The 14,297-nt window shown below is 45.5% G+C and overlaps 2 protein-coding genes across 2 annotated transcripts; both read right to left on the bottom strand.

Annotated features, from left to right (window-relative positions):
• Window positions 1-4,736: 4,736 nt before the first annotated feature.
• On the bottom strand, window positions 4,737-8,486 carry LOC307234068 (ferroportin; the record flags this gene model as incomplete). Its single annotated transcript, XM_080005639.1, has 8 exons — window positions 4,737-4,996; window positions 5,103-5,783; window positions 6,940-7,191; window positions 7,360-7,486; window positions 7,674-7,789; window positions 7,921-8,080; window positions 8,213-8,280; window positions 8,384-8,486. The coding sequence occupies 8 exons, from the start codon at window positions 8,484-8,486 to the stop codon at window positions 4,737-4,739; spliced, it is 1,767 nt and encodes a 588-aa protein (XP_079861765.1).
• A 1,638-nt stretch (window positions 8,487-10,124) lies between these two features.
• LOC307233372 (sodium-dependent neutral amino acid transporter B(0)AT3-like) lies at window positions 10,125-14,063 on the bottom strand (the record flags this gene model as incomplete). Its single annotated transcript, XM_080004699.1, has 12 exons — window positions 10,125-10,319; window positions 10,403-10,565; window positions 10,649-10,808; window positions 10,960-11,164; window positions 11,281-11,437; window positions 11,633-11,761; window positions 11,855-11,967; window positions 12,088-12,198; window positions 12,322-12,503; window positions 12,882-13,019; window positions 13,107-13,247; window positions 13,886-14,063. 12 exons carry the CDS (start codon window positions 14,061-14,063, stop codon window positions 10,125-10,127), a joined length of 1,872 nt encoding a protein of 623 aa, XP_079860825.1.
• Between the last annotated feature and the right edge of the window lie 234 nt (window positions 14,064-14,297).

The following is a 14,297-nucleotide window of genomic DNA, read 5'->3' as shown; positions in this document are numbered from 1 at the left end:
GCGTTGGGGTTCTCCACTATGGTCGCCACGGTGCGATCCCCACACTCACAACTTTTCATGGTCCCCCATGCGGAAGAAAGTCATTAACTTCTGATTTAGATTTTGGATTCAAAAGCGGATATGAAATGATGGAATGATACATGGATATTTCTCTCTATTCATGCGCCAGCGTCCGGAATTTCAACGCGCATCACGTTGTGTAGGTAAAAGGGCCAAAATTAGCGGTTCGACCCGGGTGTCCTGTTTACATCAGGGCTGATAGGAGGTGGAGCCGATTAAAACCTGTGTCTATGGCCGGGTCATTTGACCCAGGACTGAAACCCGGGTTTTTCCTTTCCCACTGGTGACAAATGCAGGATGTTAACGGGTGTTACCGCATTTTTGGTGCAGTGGAAAAGGGGTACTCTTTGCGAGGTGGGGCCCCCATGGATCTGGCTTGTTTTTCTGGCAAAACCCACGGATGCTTGATCAGATTGAAATCTGGGGAATTTGGAGGCCAAGTCAATACCTTGAACACTTTGTCATGTTCCTCAAACCATTCCTGAACAGTTTTTGTAGTGTGGGCGGGGTGTATTATCCTGCTGAAAGAGGCCACTGCCACCAGGGAATACCATTTCCGTGAAGGGGTGTACTTGGTCTGCAACAATGTTTACATAGGTGGTACGTGTCAAAGTAACAACCACATAATTACCAGGACCCACTGGCACACACTGCCTCCGTCTGGCTTGCCTTCTTCCCATAGTGCATCCTGGTGCCATTTCTTCCCCAGGTAAATGACATACGCATCCGGCCATCCACATGATGTAAAAGAAAACATGATTCATCGGACCAGGCCACCTTCTTCCATTGCTCTGTGGTCCAGTTCGTACGCTCACATTCCTATTGTAGGCGCTTTAGGCGGTGGACAGGGGTCAGCATGGGCACTCTGACAGGTCTGGGGTTACGCAGCCCCATACACATCAAGATGTGATGCACTGTGTGTTCTGACACCTTTCTATCACAGCAGCATTAACTTTTCAGCAATGTGTGCTACAGTAGCTCTTCTGTGGGATTGGACCAGACAGGCTAGACTTCACTTCCCACACGTATCATGGAGCCTTGGACGCCCATGACCCTGTCGCCAGTTCACCGGTTGTCCTTTCTTGGACCGCTTTTGGACCACTGCAAACCGGAACACCCCACAAGACTTGTCATTTTGAAGATGTTCTGACCCAGCCGTTTAGCCATCACAAGATCCTTATGCTTGACCATTTTTCCTGCTTTGAATACATCAACTTCAAGAACTGACTTTTTACTTACTACCTGCCTAATATATCCCACCCCTTGACAGGTGCCATTAGGACAAGATGATCAATGTTATTCACTCCACCTGTCATTTTTGTCACCTGTCAAATTTTGGCTGATCAATGTATGTAAATAACAAACTGTTGGTTCTGTAATTCGGTGTAATTCATGATCAGACAGCGAGTTATCCTCGGATAACTTGATATTTCATTTGGAGAATGAATATTTCTGTGACAAGTCTCTTGTCATTTGTGGGGTAGAGAGATGGACCAGGGGGCAGATCGAAAGAAAACCAGACTTCATTGGGCATTTATTTCACAGAAAGGTCTTTTCAAACAAGCATAAAGTTCAAGCTCTGGAATGGAAGCCCAGCCTGGCTGTTAGTGGAGAACGAGAGAGAGGTGAAACCACAGCAGCTTTTCAATGCTCTGCTAATTACCTCAATCTCCTGCAGCTGCATCCCCTTCCAGTTGCCAGTGCTGGCTATCCCCCAACTGCAGATGGCGCCAAAACCACTCCCCCTACCACAGTATCAATATACCTAATTCCAAGTATAAGATATGTGTTATGGGGTCAACTAATATGTATAATTAGTGGTAAAACAGGGCAATCATCATATATGATGAAAAGAAAATAAAAAAACATAAACAAGCGTGAGTGAGTTGTGCGTTCATGCAAATCAAACCTACAAGAAAATAAGCTTCAGAGCTGCTGCTCTTCAGCAATGTACAGCATCTACTGTATGAGGGGCTGCATCGTTGTGGGCAGGCAATATTTGTATCTCTATGGTAGACTGCATAACCATACAATGCCCAATGAATATTAAATATGAATATAATTGTTAACTTTATTTTCTGTATTTGCCGTACGGAGAGAAATACATACATTCAATATTCAAATCAATATATTGCTGAACTTAGGTATCCTTTCAAGTTAAGGTTTTTCTCTGGAAGGCAAAGCAACAGCACAAAGACAGGATAACATACAACCACTGACCTAGTTTCTCTCGGAGAACGCCTGAAGTCAAACTTCCACGAGAAGTAAGATGGAAACTATACGGTAAAATACTACCCTGATGTAATAGCATTAATGTGGCTGCAGTATATTATGCTTTCTTGTGTTTTTAGAGACTTCTAACAATAATAAGAACAAAAACAACTTTAATCAACAATTCTAAACATACCAGTGCACATGCATACATGGTAGATGGATGTATTCTTTGAGGGGAAATTTGTTTAAATATATGCAAGTAACACCAGTAGTGTTTCCTCACCCAAACTATATCAATAATTCTATAAATAACTGTTTCACATTTGACTATAAAATCCATCACTACACACATCTATACCCTGCTTTAATAACTGACCCTCGTTTCCTCTTGTTCCCCAACAATGGCGTGGTTCCTGCCGTGGTGTTGCCCTTTTGACCCCTGTTGGCCAAATCATACCGGAAACATTTATCTGACTCTAGTATCCTCAATTAATTAAATTGTGCAGTTCTTCGATTTTACATGAAATGCCGTCTCCTGCCTGCCTGCGTGCCAATGACTTCACCTCACCACCACAAACCATAGAAGTCTCATGGAGACATGGAGCTACTTTGCGCTTAATGAGGGACCTTGTTTACCTGCAGTACTACATCACAGAATCCTCTATGCCTCTTCAGTGGTGGAAAAGCAAGCTTGCAAAGGTCCATGAGCTTGAGCAGAATCACAGTTGGAGTCAGCAGATTCTATAATACTGCTTTGGGAGCCAAGCATCCTGGAAATCATCCATTAAATATGCAGAGATCACAAGGGACAGCCAGTGTCACAAACACAAGGGTGCTCATTCTCTGGGAAGGATTCCAATTCCAGCATTACCTTGTCAAGGTTGAGTTACTGACTTTATTTTCGTAATAGGCTGTGACTGAATGGGGTCACGGGGATTGGTTAAGTAGAGTGGCATTAGTGACTGTCTTTCAAAAACTGAAACAGTTTTGCTGTGTAAGGTACAGTATATTGTTTGTAAATTACTCTCGGCAATAATAATTCAAAAGGAGAAAGTGTTATGCATTTGTTTATTGTCTGATCATAAATATTGATCTGGAACAGATGAGGACAGCACAGTACTGAGACTACACAGGAAAATTCTACAAATATAATGTGATGTGGTGCTGGTTGCGGTACAAAATTTAAAACTTCAATGAAATTTTCACTGTACATAAAGGACCTTTCTTTTTTTTTCAGAATACAGTAGCTGACAGAAATGTCCAAGTCCTTTTTTCAAACAGTTGTCTAGTTCTGAGCTGAGGTAAGGTAATGTATAGTTCATTTCAACGAGACATAAAGCATAGTGTACTCTAATACTAGTGCAGTCATACAGAGCTGCTATCAGCATACAAAATAACCACTGATTGCAAACATGCAAGAAATGCACATAATGAAAGGGTTGCTATAAAACTGCATTAATATCACTCTGTCTACGTGAGGGAGAAATACTAAGAATTTGTTTGCCGTTTTCATGAATAAGAAATCAAACAATTCAAAGTGTATCCAGAGAGAATGGAAAATTTGATTGAGCTGGTTAATGCATATATATTAAAGGTTTTATTCGATTTCATAAACCAAGTTTCCATTAATGATGAGTTTGAAAGAGAGGGCAAGTGTCTGCTTGATTCATCCACAGAGAAACAAACCAGGGAAAGAATTTTTCTATGTCCTTCCTCTTTCGTCAGTCAAAGGGGTGGGGCATATTCTTTTTCGGATTGTATTGATCGATACATCTCACGTCTAGTTCACTTTACATTCCTTGCTGGACATCCTGGAGTATTTCCAAGTGGACGGATCAGAAACATCAATGCCACTTGTTTAAAGCTCTGCCAACTATAACTTTTGTTATTCATTTACCGTCACTTTTAAGTTGTTTTTTTTCCGCCGTGAGACAATGTTCTTAACTGTGTGAACATGAGAAATATAAATAAATAAATAAAAAATCCCATAATCTCTCTCTACGTTCCCATCCAAAAATGCTGTGTGATTCAACAGGCTGGCCCAGTGAAACTCCTCCTGTGATCCTATGGGGCTGTTAAAGGCGCGTGCGGGCGCTTTAACGTTACCTCTGCTTCCCGTTACGTCTGAGGTCAGGCTATTTCCAGCTGAGGAGACAACACAGCATCCGTTGTGTCCACATCAACTAATACATGAAGGGAGAGGGCGTCTCCCACTCTAGTTCACCTGAGTACTGGTTTTGCTGCCATGGCGCTCGGCCCCCGCAGGAAGAAAGCGACTAATGTGGGGACAGACACTCGCTGTGGTGTGTTGAAAGGAATGGCTGGATGGGGAGTGGACTGTTGCATTGTTGCTCAGCAATGTGACCGCTGAAGAAACAAGACGGGGGACATTCGTTTCACGAGCGCAGGGTGGAGATGGTGCACGCGGCAGCCACATGCTCGCATGTTTTGTTGCCGCTCCCTTACGTGTCGAGGCGGTGTTTTCTCCTGGCTTTGCGCGCGTATAGGAAGTACATCGTGTGTCCCGTGGTGATGAATAAGACGGAGATAATGACGAGGATGCCAAAGTGTTGTGGCTGCGGAGCGGAGATGACCATGATAAAGTGGAGGAGGTCCATCAGGTAATTCATGGAGCTCTGCACGCCGTTGACCACGCCCCTTTCCGACTCGCAAATGTTCTCCTGGAGGAGCTGGGTCACTGTCAGGTCAAAGGACCAGAGACCTGAAACACACACAGCACAACAGAACGATAATTGGGGTCCACTAAGGATGTAATGCCTGAAACCGTGATTGAAGCCAGTCAGCCCCGGAAAAGCCTCCCTACTCACCGATGCGTGCCGTGATGACGCCCAAAAACAGCAGGATAATGGAGGTGTAGGACGCCGGCACCGTGCCGGAGGGAACGTTATCAAAGAGCACGGTGTTGTTGGTCCAGTGGATGGAGGAGCGGTCAGGCAGCAGCGGCTGGTTGCTGCCTCCTCGCAGGGGGTACGTGTGCTTCTGTCTTTGGCTCACCATCCCTCCCACGTCAGATGATGAGTTACTGTCAATGTAAGGCATGATCAAGCTAAGATCCATGGGGCTGCCGGGGGCGAACACAGAGCATACACAAAGCAGCAGGCAGCCCAGGTGAAGGCAGCTGGAGATGATTCCCGTGTTGACCAGCCCGTAGGCCTTCCTCAGTTTGGTGAACAGCACGGTGCCCATCAGCCCCGTGATGGCCGACACGCCCATCAGCAAGCTGAGGAGAGAGCCGCTGATGCCCTGAGTGTAAGCGTAGCCCGTCGTGATGCAGTCGAAGCCCAGGACGGTGGTGTAGAGGAAGGCCAGCCCCATGCCCGCCAGGAAGACAGGCTGGCGGTAGTAGGCCCTCCAGCCGTCCTTACAAGTGCTCAGGAGCCAGCGGAACCTCTGGAAGCACAGCGGGAGGTTGGTGATTTCCTTCAGGTTTATGCTCAGGTTGCAGTTGTCTTCTGCCAGAGCGACGGCCTCTCTAGTGTCACCTTGCACTGGTAAAGGAAAGGAAAACCATCAAGTCTGTCAGTGTCATCCGTAACATCTACAGTGACTGGTTAACCAGGGTTTCCCAACCATTTTTGCCCAGAGAACCCTCAATAAAAACCCCGCATTTGAAAGATGTGACGCGTCTATTCTGATTCACTTTTAGGCCTGTAACTATTCCCGTTCAGGGAATAGTTACCGTTTCATTCACTCTTTATTTTTATTTTTATCTTTATTTTATTATATTTTAAGAGGGCAACTATGCAAGTGCACAACTATTTAACCAGTATACCATAGACACAAACAGTGCAATTCCATTACAACTGCATTGTTATGGATTGTTCTAATTGTATTAGCGGTCGTGGTTTTTTGAACCAATATTACATTATTATGTAACATGCCTCAAAGTCCTCATGACTCCCCTAGGGTCTCTAGCGCCCTCATGTGGGTTGGGAACACCAGGTTGGGAATCACTGGTTTAGGCCAATGTAGATCAGGCACCCAATCCTGTTGTGCTCACTACGGCCAAATCACTATTCTTGAAAATCTGTGTGTTTTGACTTTGCACATGTACAGTGTAAACTTTATAGAACAGCTCCTTTTCAATCAAAATATTTCCTTTACTCATTCTCCAGACATTGTCAAGTCAACTGTATCAACAGGCCCCTTAATGTTGAAATTATCATATCAGTACCATTAATGGCCGACCACAGGGAGGTTAAACTCTTTTCTCAACCTATTAAGAAAATATAATTGAACTGTGCATTTTAATCAGCTGCAAAATATTTACCTGCAATATTTCTCTAAATACGAATGCAATACAATATATAATATACATTTACAATTTACAATTTACAATCAGGATTAAGAGCACTCAGACATTGCCCTTATCAAAGACGTCTACATTAAGCCATGGATTTTGTTTGCCTATATACATTTAACAATACTCTGTAATATTTGTCTAAGCTTTACTGATTGCAGAGTGAAGTTGAAACAAAATACCGACAAGGTTTCTGCAATAAAATGATGCGCCTGGAAAATAAGTATTAACAGTTAAAGTATGATGTTTATGTTTTTTTTTTCTTTTACTCTACTTTTTACTCATGCTTTTTTAATCATTTTAAAATAAAAAGCCCAATGCCCCGCAGAGTGATTCATCCGTACCTTGGGGCCTCCTCTCCCTCCCCTGCAGAAAGGCCTGGTCCACCTCTGTATCCGGTGCTTTGACGGACAGCGCGGGGACAATGCGGTACACCCGTGACAGGAAGATGAACTCCACTATGAGAGACACAAGGTTCCACCCTAGAATGAAGCCACAGCCCACCACATTGGAGGCCAGGGTCATGACCTGTCCCACTGCGAGCGGGGCCAGGATGTTGGTCACCTGATCGATCCGCCGCATGGTGGCATTCATCCCTTTGGTCAGAGTCAAAGAAAACAATTATTACTGCAGTGTTGTTTCTCTGTGAGCTGGTTGTAAAAACCACAGCTGGTTACATGTGGAACCACCTACAATGTCTTCAGCGGTTTCACGTTCACACCGTACGAAAAGCAATAAGAATATCACAGAGTGATATGACTCACCTGCGAGGTGTCCACGGTTGTAGCCTGTAATAACCACAATCCAATCCCTCTGAATGGCGATGGTCAGTGCCGTGCTTGCGAGGTTTGCCACATCTGCCAGGACGATCACCACCGTATAACAAACCACCTTGCGTAAGTTTTGTGATGCAACATGTTACTACACGTGACAGCACAGAGGAGCCAGAGGCTCAGTAGCAGAAACAAGAGACAGAACATTTTGAACGTTAGCAGCAAAAAAAACCACCCCTGCGGAGCATCCGTGGCACAGTGAAAAAGGCTTAAGGTGAAATGTGTTTCAGCTTGGGTGTACTCACAGTAAGCCATCCATCCCAAATCTGTTCAATCCACTTCTTATATGAGAACACCAACATGAGCACAATGCTACACACTGTCACTGAAATGTTCTGAATGAATAGGGATGCATGTGCGACTAAAATGGAAGGAGCAAAAACAGAGGTTTCAAAAACTCAGAGGGGGGTTAAAAAAATTAAATGATGTGACACAACCACAACGTCGGGAGCACAGCGTCGCGAAATAGACGCACAGCGTCGCGGTGCTCACCCTTGTTCCTTGGATTCCGGTCCACCCAGTCTCCGATCAGGGCGCCGAGGAGGAGCACTGACCCGGCCACCACCAAGCCAAACACAGCCGTCAACAGCAGGTTACGACCATAAAGCTCAATTAGGAACACAGATATGGCAAAGTGCCACATGCGGTCACCCTGCGAAACGGAGTAAAGAGAGTGACAGGACTGAGATGCTTGGCGACATTCTTTTCCGGCAGTGTTTTTCGACCTTGCGCATTATGGAAATGTGGTTCGTCCGGTGTTTTGCCGCATTTAAGCATTTCTTACCCACATTGACAACGCTCCACTGACATAGATCAGGAACTTGGGACCCCTGAGGTAGATGAGAGCTGAACCTTGACAAGAAACAGGGATTAAAGTCAAACTAGAAAGACCCCGGAGGGAAACATGGCGTTTTGGCAAATGCCCGGCGTCCTCTCCTCGGTGATTCGGGCTCACCTGGTATACTCCGAGGCTTTCTGGGTCTCCTGTCCCTGACGTCATCAGACTCAAACTCGACCACGACTCCACCACACTGGGAGGCATCTGCTCGCAGGGACATTTCCTACGGTGGGGTGGGGGGTCATAGGTCAGCACACCACTGAACTTGTATCACCTCGCCGCCAACTTGGTGTCGGAGAGCTGCGTCAACGTTACGGCTGAACATGAAGCATGGCACCGCCCGTGTTCACTACGAGTACAGGAATGCGTTGAACAGTATAAATTGTTAGTTTACTACGTAACCCGCTCAGCCATAAAGTGCGGCACGTTGCCACGCGACAATTAAAGGCACTAATTCAAGACATCGACTTTTGCTGATTCATTTCAAATGTGGAGCCCCTGTGTCAAGTCATTCAAAAGGCGCGTGATCCTTTGCACAACCCTACACGTACTAACGTATAAGTTGAGTAAACTGCCCACGGAATTATGACGGTAATTTGTCGAAAATGAGTTCAGTCGCCGTTACCTTTGTTCTGGCGGTATCCTTAATCCTTGGTGTTGTTCTTCAGCGGTGTGTCTTTTGCCATGTATCCTACATTGGGATGTTACTCTTTTCCTGAGAGCTGGAATTCAAGCTATAGTAGTTTGAAAGGCTTGATAACATCACGGTGTTTAAGTGCACCATTGTATGAAAGTGCCAGAAAAGCAGAACAGGCGCTGGGGACAACAAAGGCAGCCAGCATGTTCCAAAGCACGTGACGGGGACGGGACAATAATCACCGTCCGCCCGCACCACAAAAAAGGGCCACGGTGTAACTCACTTGACTGAAATACACACAGGGGCACTGTCGTTGGTCGCGTGCACGCATGCACTCACACACACACACACACACGCACACGCACGCACGCACACACACACACACACACATACACAAATGTCCAGTTCTGAATGTCTGTCTTTCACACACCGCACACAGAAATGCACGTATTCACATACATGCATACACATAACCGTGCTGTTCTAACGTAAAATAAATAAATAAATAAAATGCATGAACCTCAGAAAACACTCAAAATGGCAGACTACACTATTATACACTATATACTACTATATAACTATTTATCCACACAGCGTTGCATAAATCATCCTTCACCTTGCCCCTTATTTGCATTGTATTCCTTGTTATCTTCAAGTCAAGTTTATTTATAAAGCCCTTAATCACAGTACACTCTCAAAGGGCTTCACAAGCCCACATTTTACATAGAAACCAACAGAGTCCACCTGCAATGTAAAAATATACAAATACAATATACATTTTAACGAATGGTAACACAAAACCCACATGTACAGTATAATATTTTTATTCAAACTTTCCTCTGAATACGATACTGCATTGATTTGATCTGGATTGTTGACATGTAACTTCCCGATAAAAAAAAAAGATAAAATGTTCCATTTGCACGATTACAATTAAGACAGAGATAAAAGTTTCTTAACCGTGTAAATACACTTTTTTTTTTTTAATTACAGCCGATACTAATAATACTGTATTCCTAAAAAAAAAAGCCAAGCAAAAGACAAAAAAAGATCATTTAAAAATATGCCCGAAACAGTCTGGTACGTTTTCTGATTAAAACAGCGTGGTAGGAAATAATGAGGAGATAATTAGGAAATTAACACATTCCCCAACATGTGCAGGCATGGGACAAGGCACCGACGACAATCCCTGGTTTGTTGAAAAAGACGGAAGGTGTTGATTTATAAATCTCCCTCATAAAGTTGATTTTCGTAGGGATTTCTGTTGTGTCTCTCCATGATGCGCCGCTTCAGAAAGCCACAGAACCTGTAGAGAGCCACCACGGGTATTGGGACGACGGGGAGGGTGGAAAGGAGAACACAGATGGCAAAAACCCAGCGAGGGTAGGGGCGAACTTCAAACAGGGGGAAGTCCACCTTAAATGAGTGGAGAGATACCGGGGTTAAAAACGGCGGGCGCACCTCCGTAAAAAAACGCGGCCGGCCGTTTTTTGGCTTACGTAGTTTGGATTCCAGGTGTTGTACGTGGGCTGGGTTTCCGCCTCGATCACAACGTACGCAACAAACACCACCAGCAGCAGGAAGGGGCTGACGAACCTCCAGCAGACCTGCCAGTAAATGTTGGGCCGCCGACCGGCCATCCACTCGACGTCGTCGTTGAACCTGCGGACGCACGGACGCACCCGAAATTTACCAAACCCTGCGCTCACGTCGAATTTGCGTCGCGCAAACGCTTAGAGCTTCACCTGTTGATTCCGTACACGTACGCCACGATGATCATCTCGAAGAAAGCTATGATGAGCAGAGGCAGGGACCCCACGTAGGTGTTGAAAATCTCCAGCCAGTAATTTCCCGAGCCCATGGTGAAGATCAGAGCCACCATAAAAGAGGTGAGACATAACAAGCCTGCCAGCAGAAGGGGAGAGGTCACGCGCGTGTATGTTAGTTATGATCACCGCGTTTGTTTGTTTTTTTTTCTTCCGTTCTTTTTAACGGAAACGCGTGACCTCGTCGCTCTAAAGGAATTATTCACGATTTGAAATATTACAGCGCCCACCTGTGAAAATCTCCTTGGGCATCCAGGACGGCACCACGTGCAGGTCCAGCAGAGGCGTGAGGACGCCTTCGAGGTTCCCGAACATGGAGGACAGGCCCAGGCAGAAGAGCATGACGAAGAAGAGGATCGCCCAGACCTGGGATCCGGGCATCTTGTTCACAGCCTCCGTGAACACGATGAAGGCCAGTCCTGTCCCAGAGGCACTCTAATAGGTGGACCAAAAATATATATATTTTCTTAACATAGCAGTTTTAGTAGTAGTAGAAAGTCACGTTTCGATTAAATTTGTGTTTGAGGAAAATATTGGGTAAAATAGTCCACCTGATGGAGGAAGGTTTGAAGGTCGCACGTCTTTAGATTCAGGCTCGCGACCTCAGAGGGATCGGTTGCGTTGAGGTGGGTTAACCAGTCGTCGTAGTTTCCAAGAGTCACGTTTTCGTCCCCAATGTTAAATGCATTTGTCAACACCAGTATGTTCCTAGCAAATTGAGGAAATACAACTGGCCTTTAACAGCAGCACCGGCTAAAACCAGCCATAAAAACAACAATGACAAAAACAACAGAAACTACACTATTGATCAAAACTACAAAATCGGGAAGAAAAGCGTTAACAGTAGGTGGACGGAAGCATCATTTTTTAAAAATTGTTTTATTATGTTTGAGAGGCACGTACCCGCTACGACACTCATCGTAGTTTGTGTTCGCTTTAAATCCGAGAATGGCAAAAATAGGAATTGAAGCATACAGAGACGTAAAGCTGTTGACGCATCCGACGATCAGGGCATCTGTTTCACAGTCATTTCTGCAAAGAAACCAGTGTTTCTTACTCTTGTTTTACTGGTTTGACACATTGCATCATATTACTGGGTTATATCATAAATGAAAAGTGTCTTACTTCTGAGGATTGTAGCTCGAGAAAGCGATGAGGCCCCCGAACGCCAACGACAACGAGAAGAAAATCTGAGTGGCGGCATCCAGCCACACTTTGGGATTCTTCAGGGTTTCCCACTTGAAGAGAATTTTAGCCAGATAATTGTTTGATAAGCGAAAAAGGTTTTAATTCACAGGAGGAAAAAAAAAAAAAAAAAAAAAAAAAAGTGTTCGATTGAACCTACAACTAAAACTCACGTCTGGCGTGAAAAGATAGACCAAGCCGTCGGCCGCCCCGGGCAGCGTCAGGGCTCTGATCAGGAAAATGGTCAGCACAAGGTATGGGAAGGTGGCTGTGAAGTAAATTGCCTGAAAATAATATACAGATACATAAACAAAAAAAAAATCACTTGCATTTAATAAACTGCATGGTTTAGTATTTTTATATTTGTCAGCCAAATCAGTATGTACGGATGTGCTGAAATGCACCACCTTTCCAATGGTCTCGATGCCGCGGATGAAGCAGACGTAGACCAGACACCAGGCGGTGGCCAGGCACAACACCAGCCACCACTGCAGGGAACCGCCCGTTTCGATGTCGGGTGTTATGTTCAGCGTTTTACGGTACCAGAAATAGTTCACCGGCGTGCCCTCCTCGCACTCGCTCACGTAACCTGCGTGGAACGATGGAATGGACACATGTTATATAAGGGGTAACATGCAGCGGGCTGGGCTTTATCACAAGATAACCCCTGATGTGGCGATGGGGTCTTGAGACACTCTGAGTGGGAGACTCAAACGGTAGTGACCGGCTGGCTGCACATTATCGCGCTTATTACAAGGTGACTTACTAAATAAAATAATAATTTAGTAGGTCACCTTGCAATTAGCGGGATAATGTTAAAATGTGATTATCACTTTTAATATCATTATTAATATAATATTAATATCATTATTAACAGACAGTCAGTATCACTATCAGTGTAATAAAGAACGAGATGAACCTCACACCTCGTTGACGTCTGTCCGTCGTCGATAAATGAGACATTTACCGGTGAGATTGTCGTTAACCGGGCAGTCTTTCCACGGAAGCGGGTTTTGGAAGGAGTTGAAGAAGTACCAGAGGATCCAGGCCAGGATGGTGTTGTAGAAGAGCCCCACCAGGAAGGAGACGATCAGCGACGCCACACCTGCGAGGAGCACAGGTGGCCGGTGAACCGAAACCGCGCCAAACACCCCGCGTCTCGAAATCACCGAAACGCCAGACCCTTTCCCACCTACGCCTCCGAGGTAGGGGGAGATGGAGTTCCACACGCCGATGCTTCCCATGCGTAGTTTCTGTCCGATGGCCAACTCCATGTGCAGCAGGGGAAGCCCCTCCAACACCAAGGCGATCACATAGGGAATCAGAAAAGCCCCTTGGAAAAGAACAGTCAGTTAATCACAAAAAAAACCCATAATTATAAAAAAAGGTTATTTCGATAATAAGCTACTGGTTTCACTTCGACATGAAACCGTGAGGCGCGGTGCTGGAGCGCAAAGGCCGAACGTTTGGTTGAAGGTCACGCGCCGCGTGTTGGATTGGAAACGGAACGATCAACAAGCGGCGCCTTATCGCCCCGCTATCACGCCGCGAGTCAACACAGAAAAAGCCGAGGCGACGGGAAAAGCACCACCTGAAAGCTATGCACTTTTACTACACCCGTGCGGGTTTTGTCTCGTACGAGTAATAGAATCCTGCCATGAGGACTCTCATTACAATAAGTCCAGGCTACAACAATAATAGTCATGGTAATCTGTACCGGTGACTTTTTACAGTCGATTCCCCTTCTCTCATGAGCTTTAGTAACGGCAAACAATCTGCAGGGTTGGATATAATACAATCATAAATGTACTGTATATCATCTGTATCATACTATAATATAATATACAGTATACTACATTTACAGTGTCCTTTTTGGGACAAAAATGGTTTGGGATACAGTAAAAACATATGGACATGAATAACTGGATGTTGAACATGAAGTAGGATTTCCTGCTGCTGAACTGATCTCACCTCCTCCATAGATCTGGCACAGGTACGGGAACCTCCAGACGTTACCGAGTCCGACGGCGAAACCAATGCAGGTGAGCAAGTACTGGACTTTATTGTCCCATTTCGGCCTCTCGGCAGCGCCTTTGGAGCCCTCCCCCGCCTGGGTCTCAAGCGGCCCGCTCTCTTTGGCGGCCGACATCTCCACCCGGGCAGCAGCGCTGTTACTCCTTTAAAAAGCCTCGGTGGTGTGCGGAGGCATGAGTCGCACGCCGGCGCTTTATGATAAACCGGTGTATTTGTTTTTTTGGGGGGTGTGGGGCTGGGGGGGGCGACAATGTGGTGCGGTGGTGTTTGTGTGTGTGCTCCACGTCGGGAGCCGTTTTTTTTTTTATCAACCGCTCACCTCGACCTGTTGGCGCCGAGAACAAAGAGG

Source organism: Zeus faber, assembly GCF_960531495.2.
Source record: "Zeus faber genome assembly, chromosome: 8".
NCBI classification, from domain to species: Eukaryota; Metazoa; Chordata; class Actinopteri; order Zeiformes; family Zeidae; genus Zeus; species Zeus faber.
The sequence above is the reverse complement of the archived record's forward strand: the minus strand, read 5'-3'. Positions and strand labels throughout refer to the sequence as shown.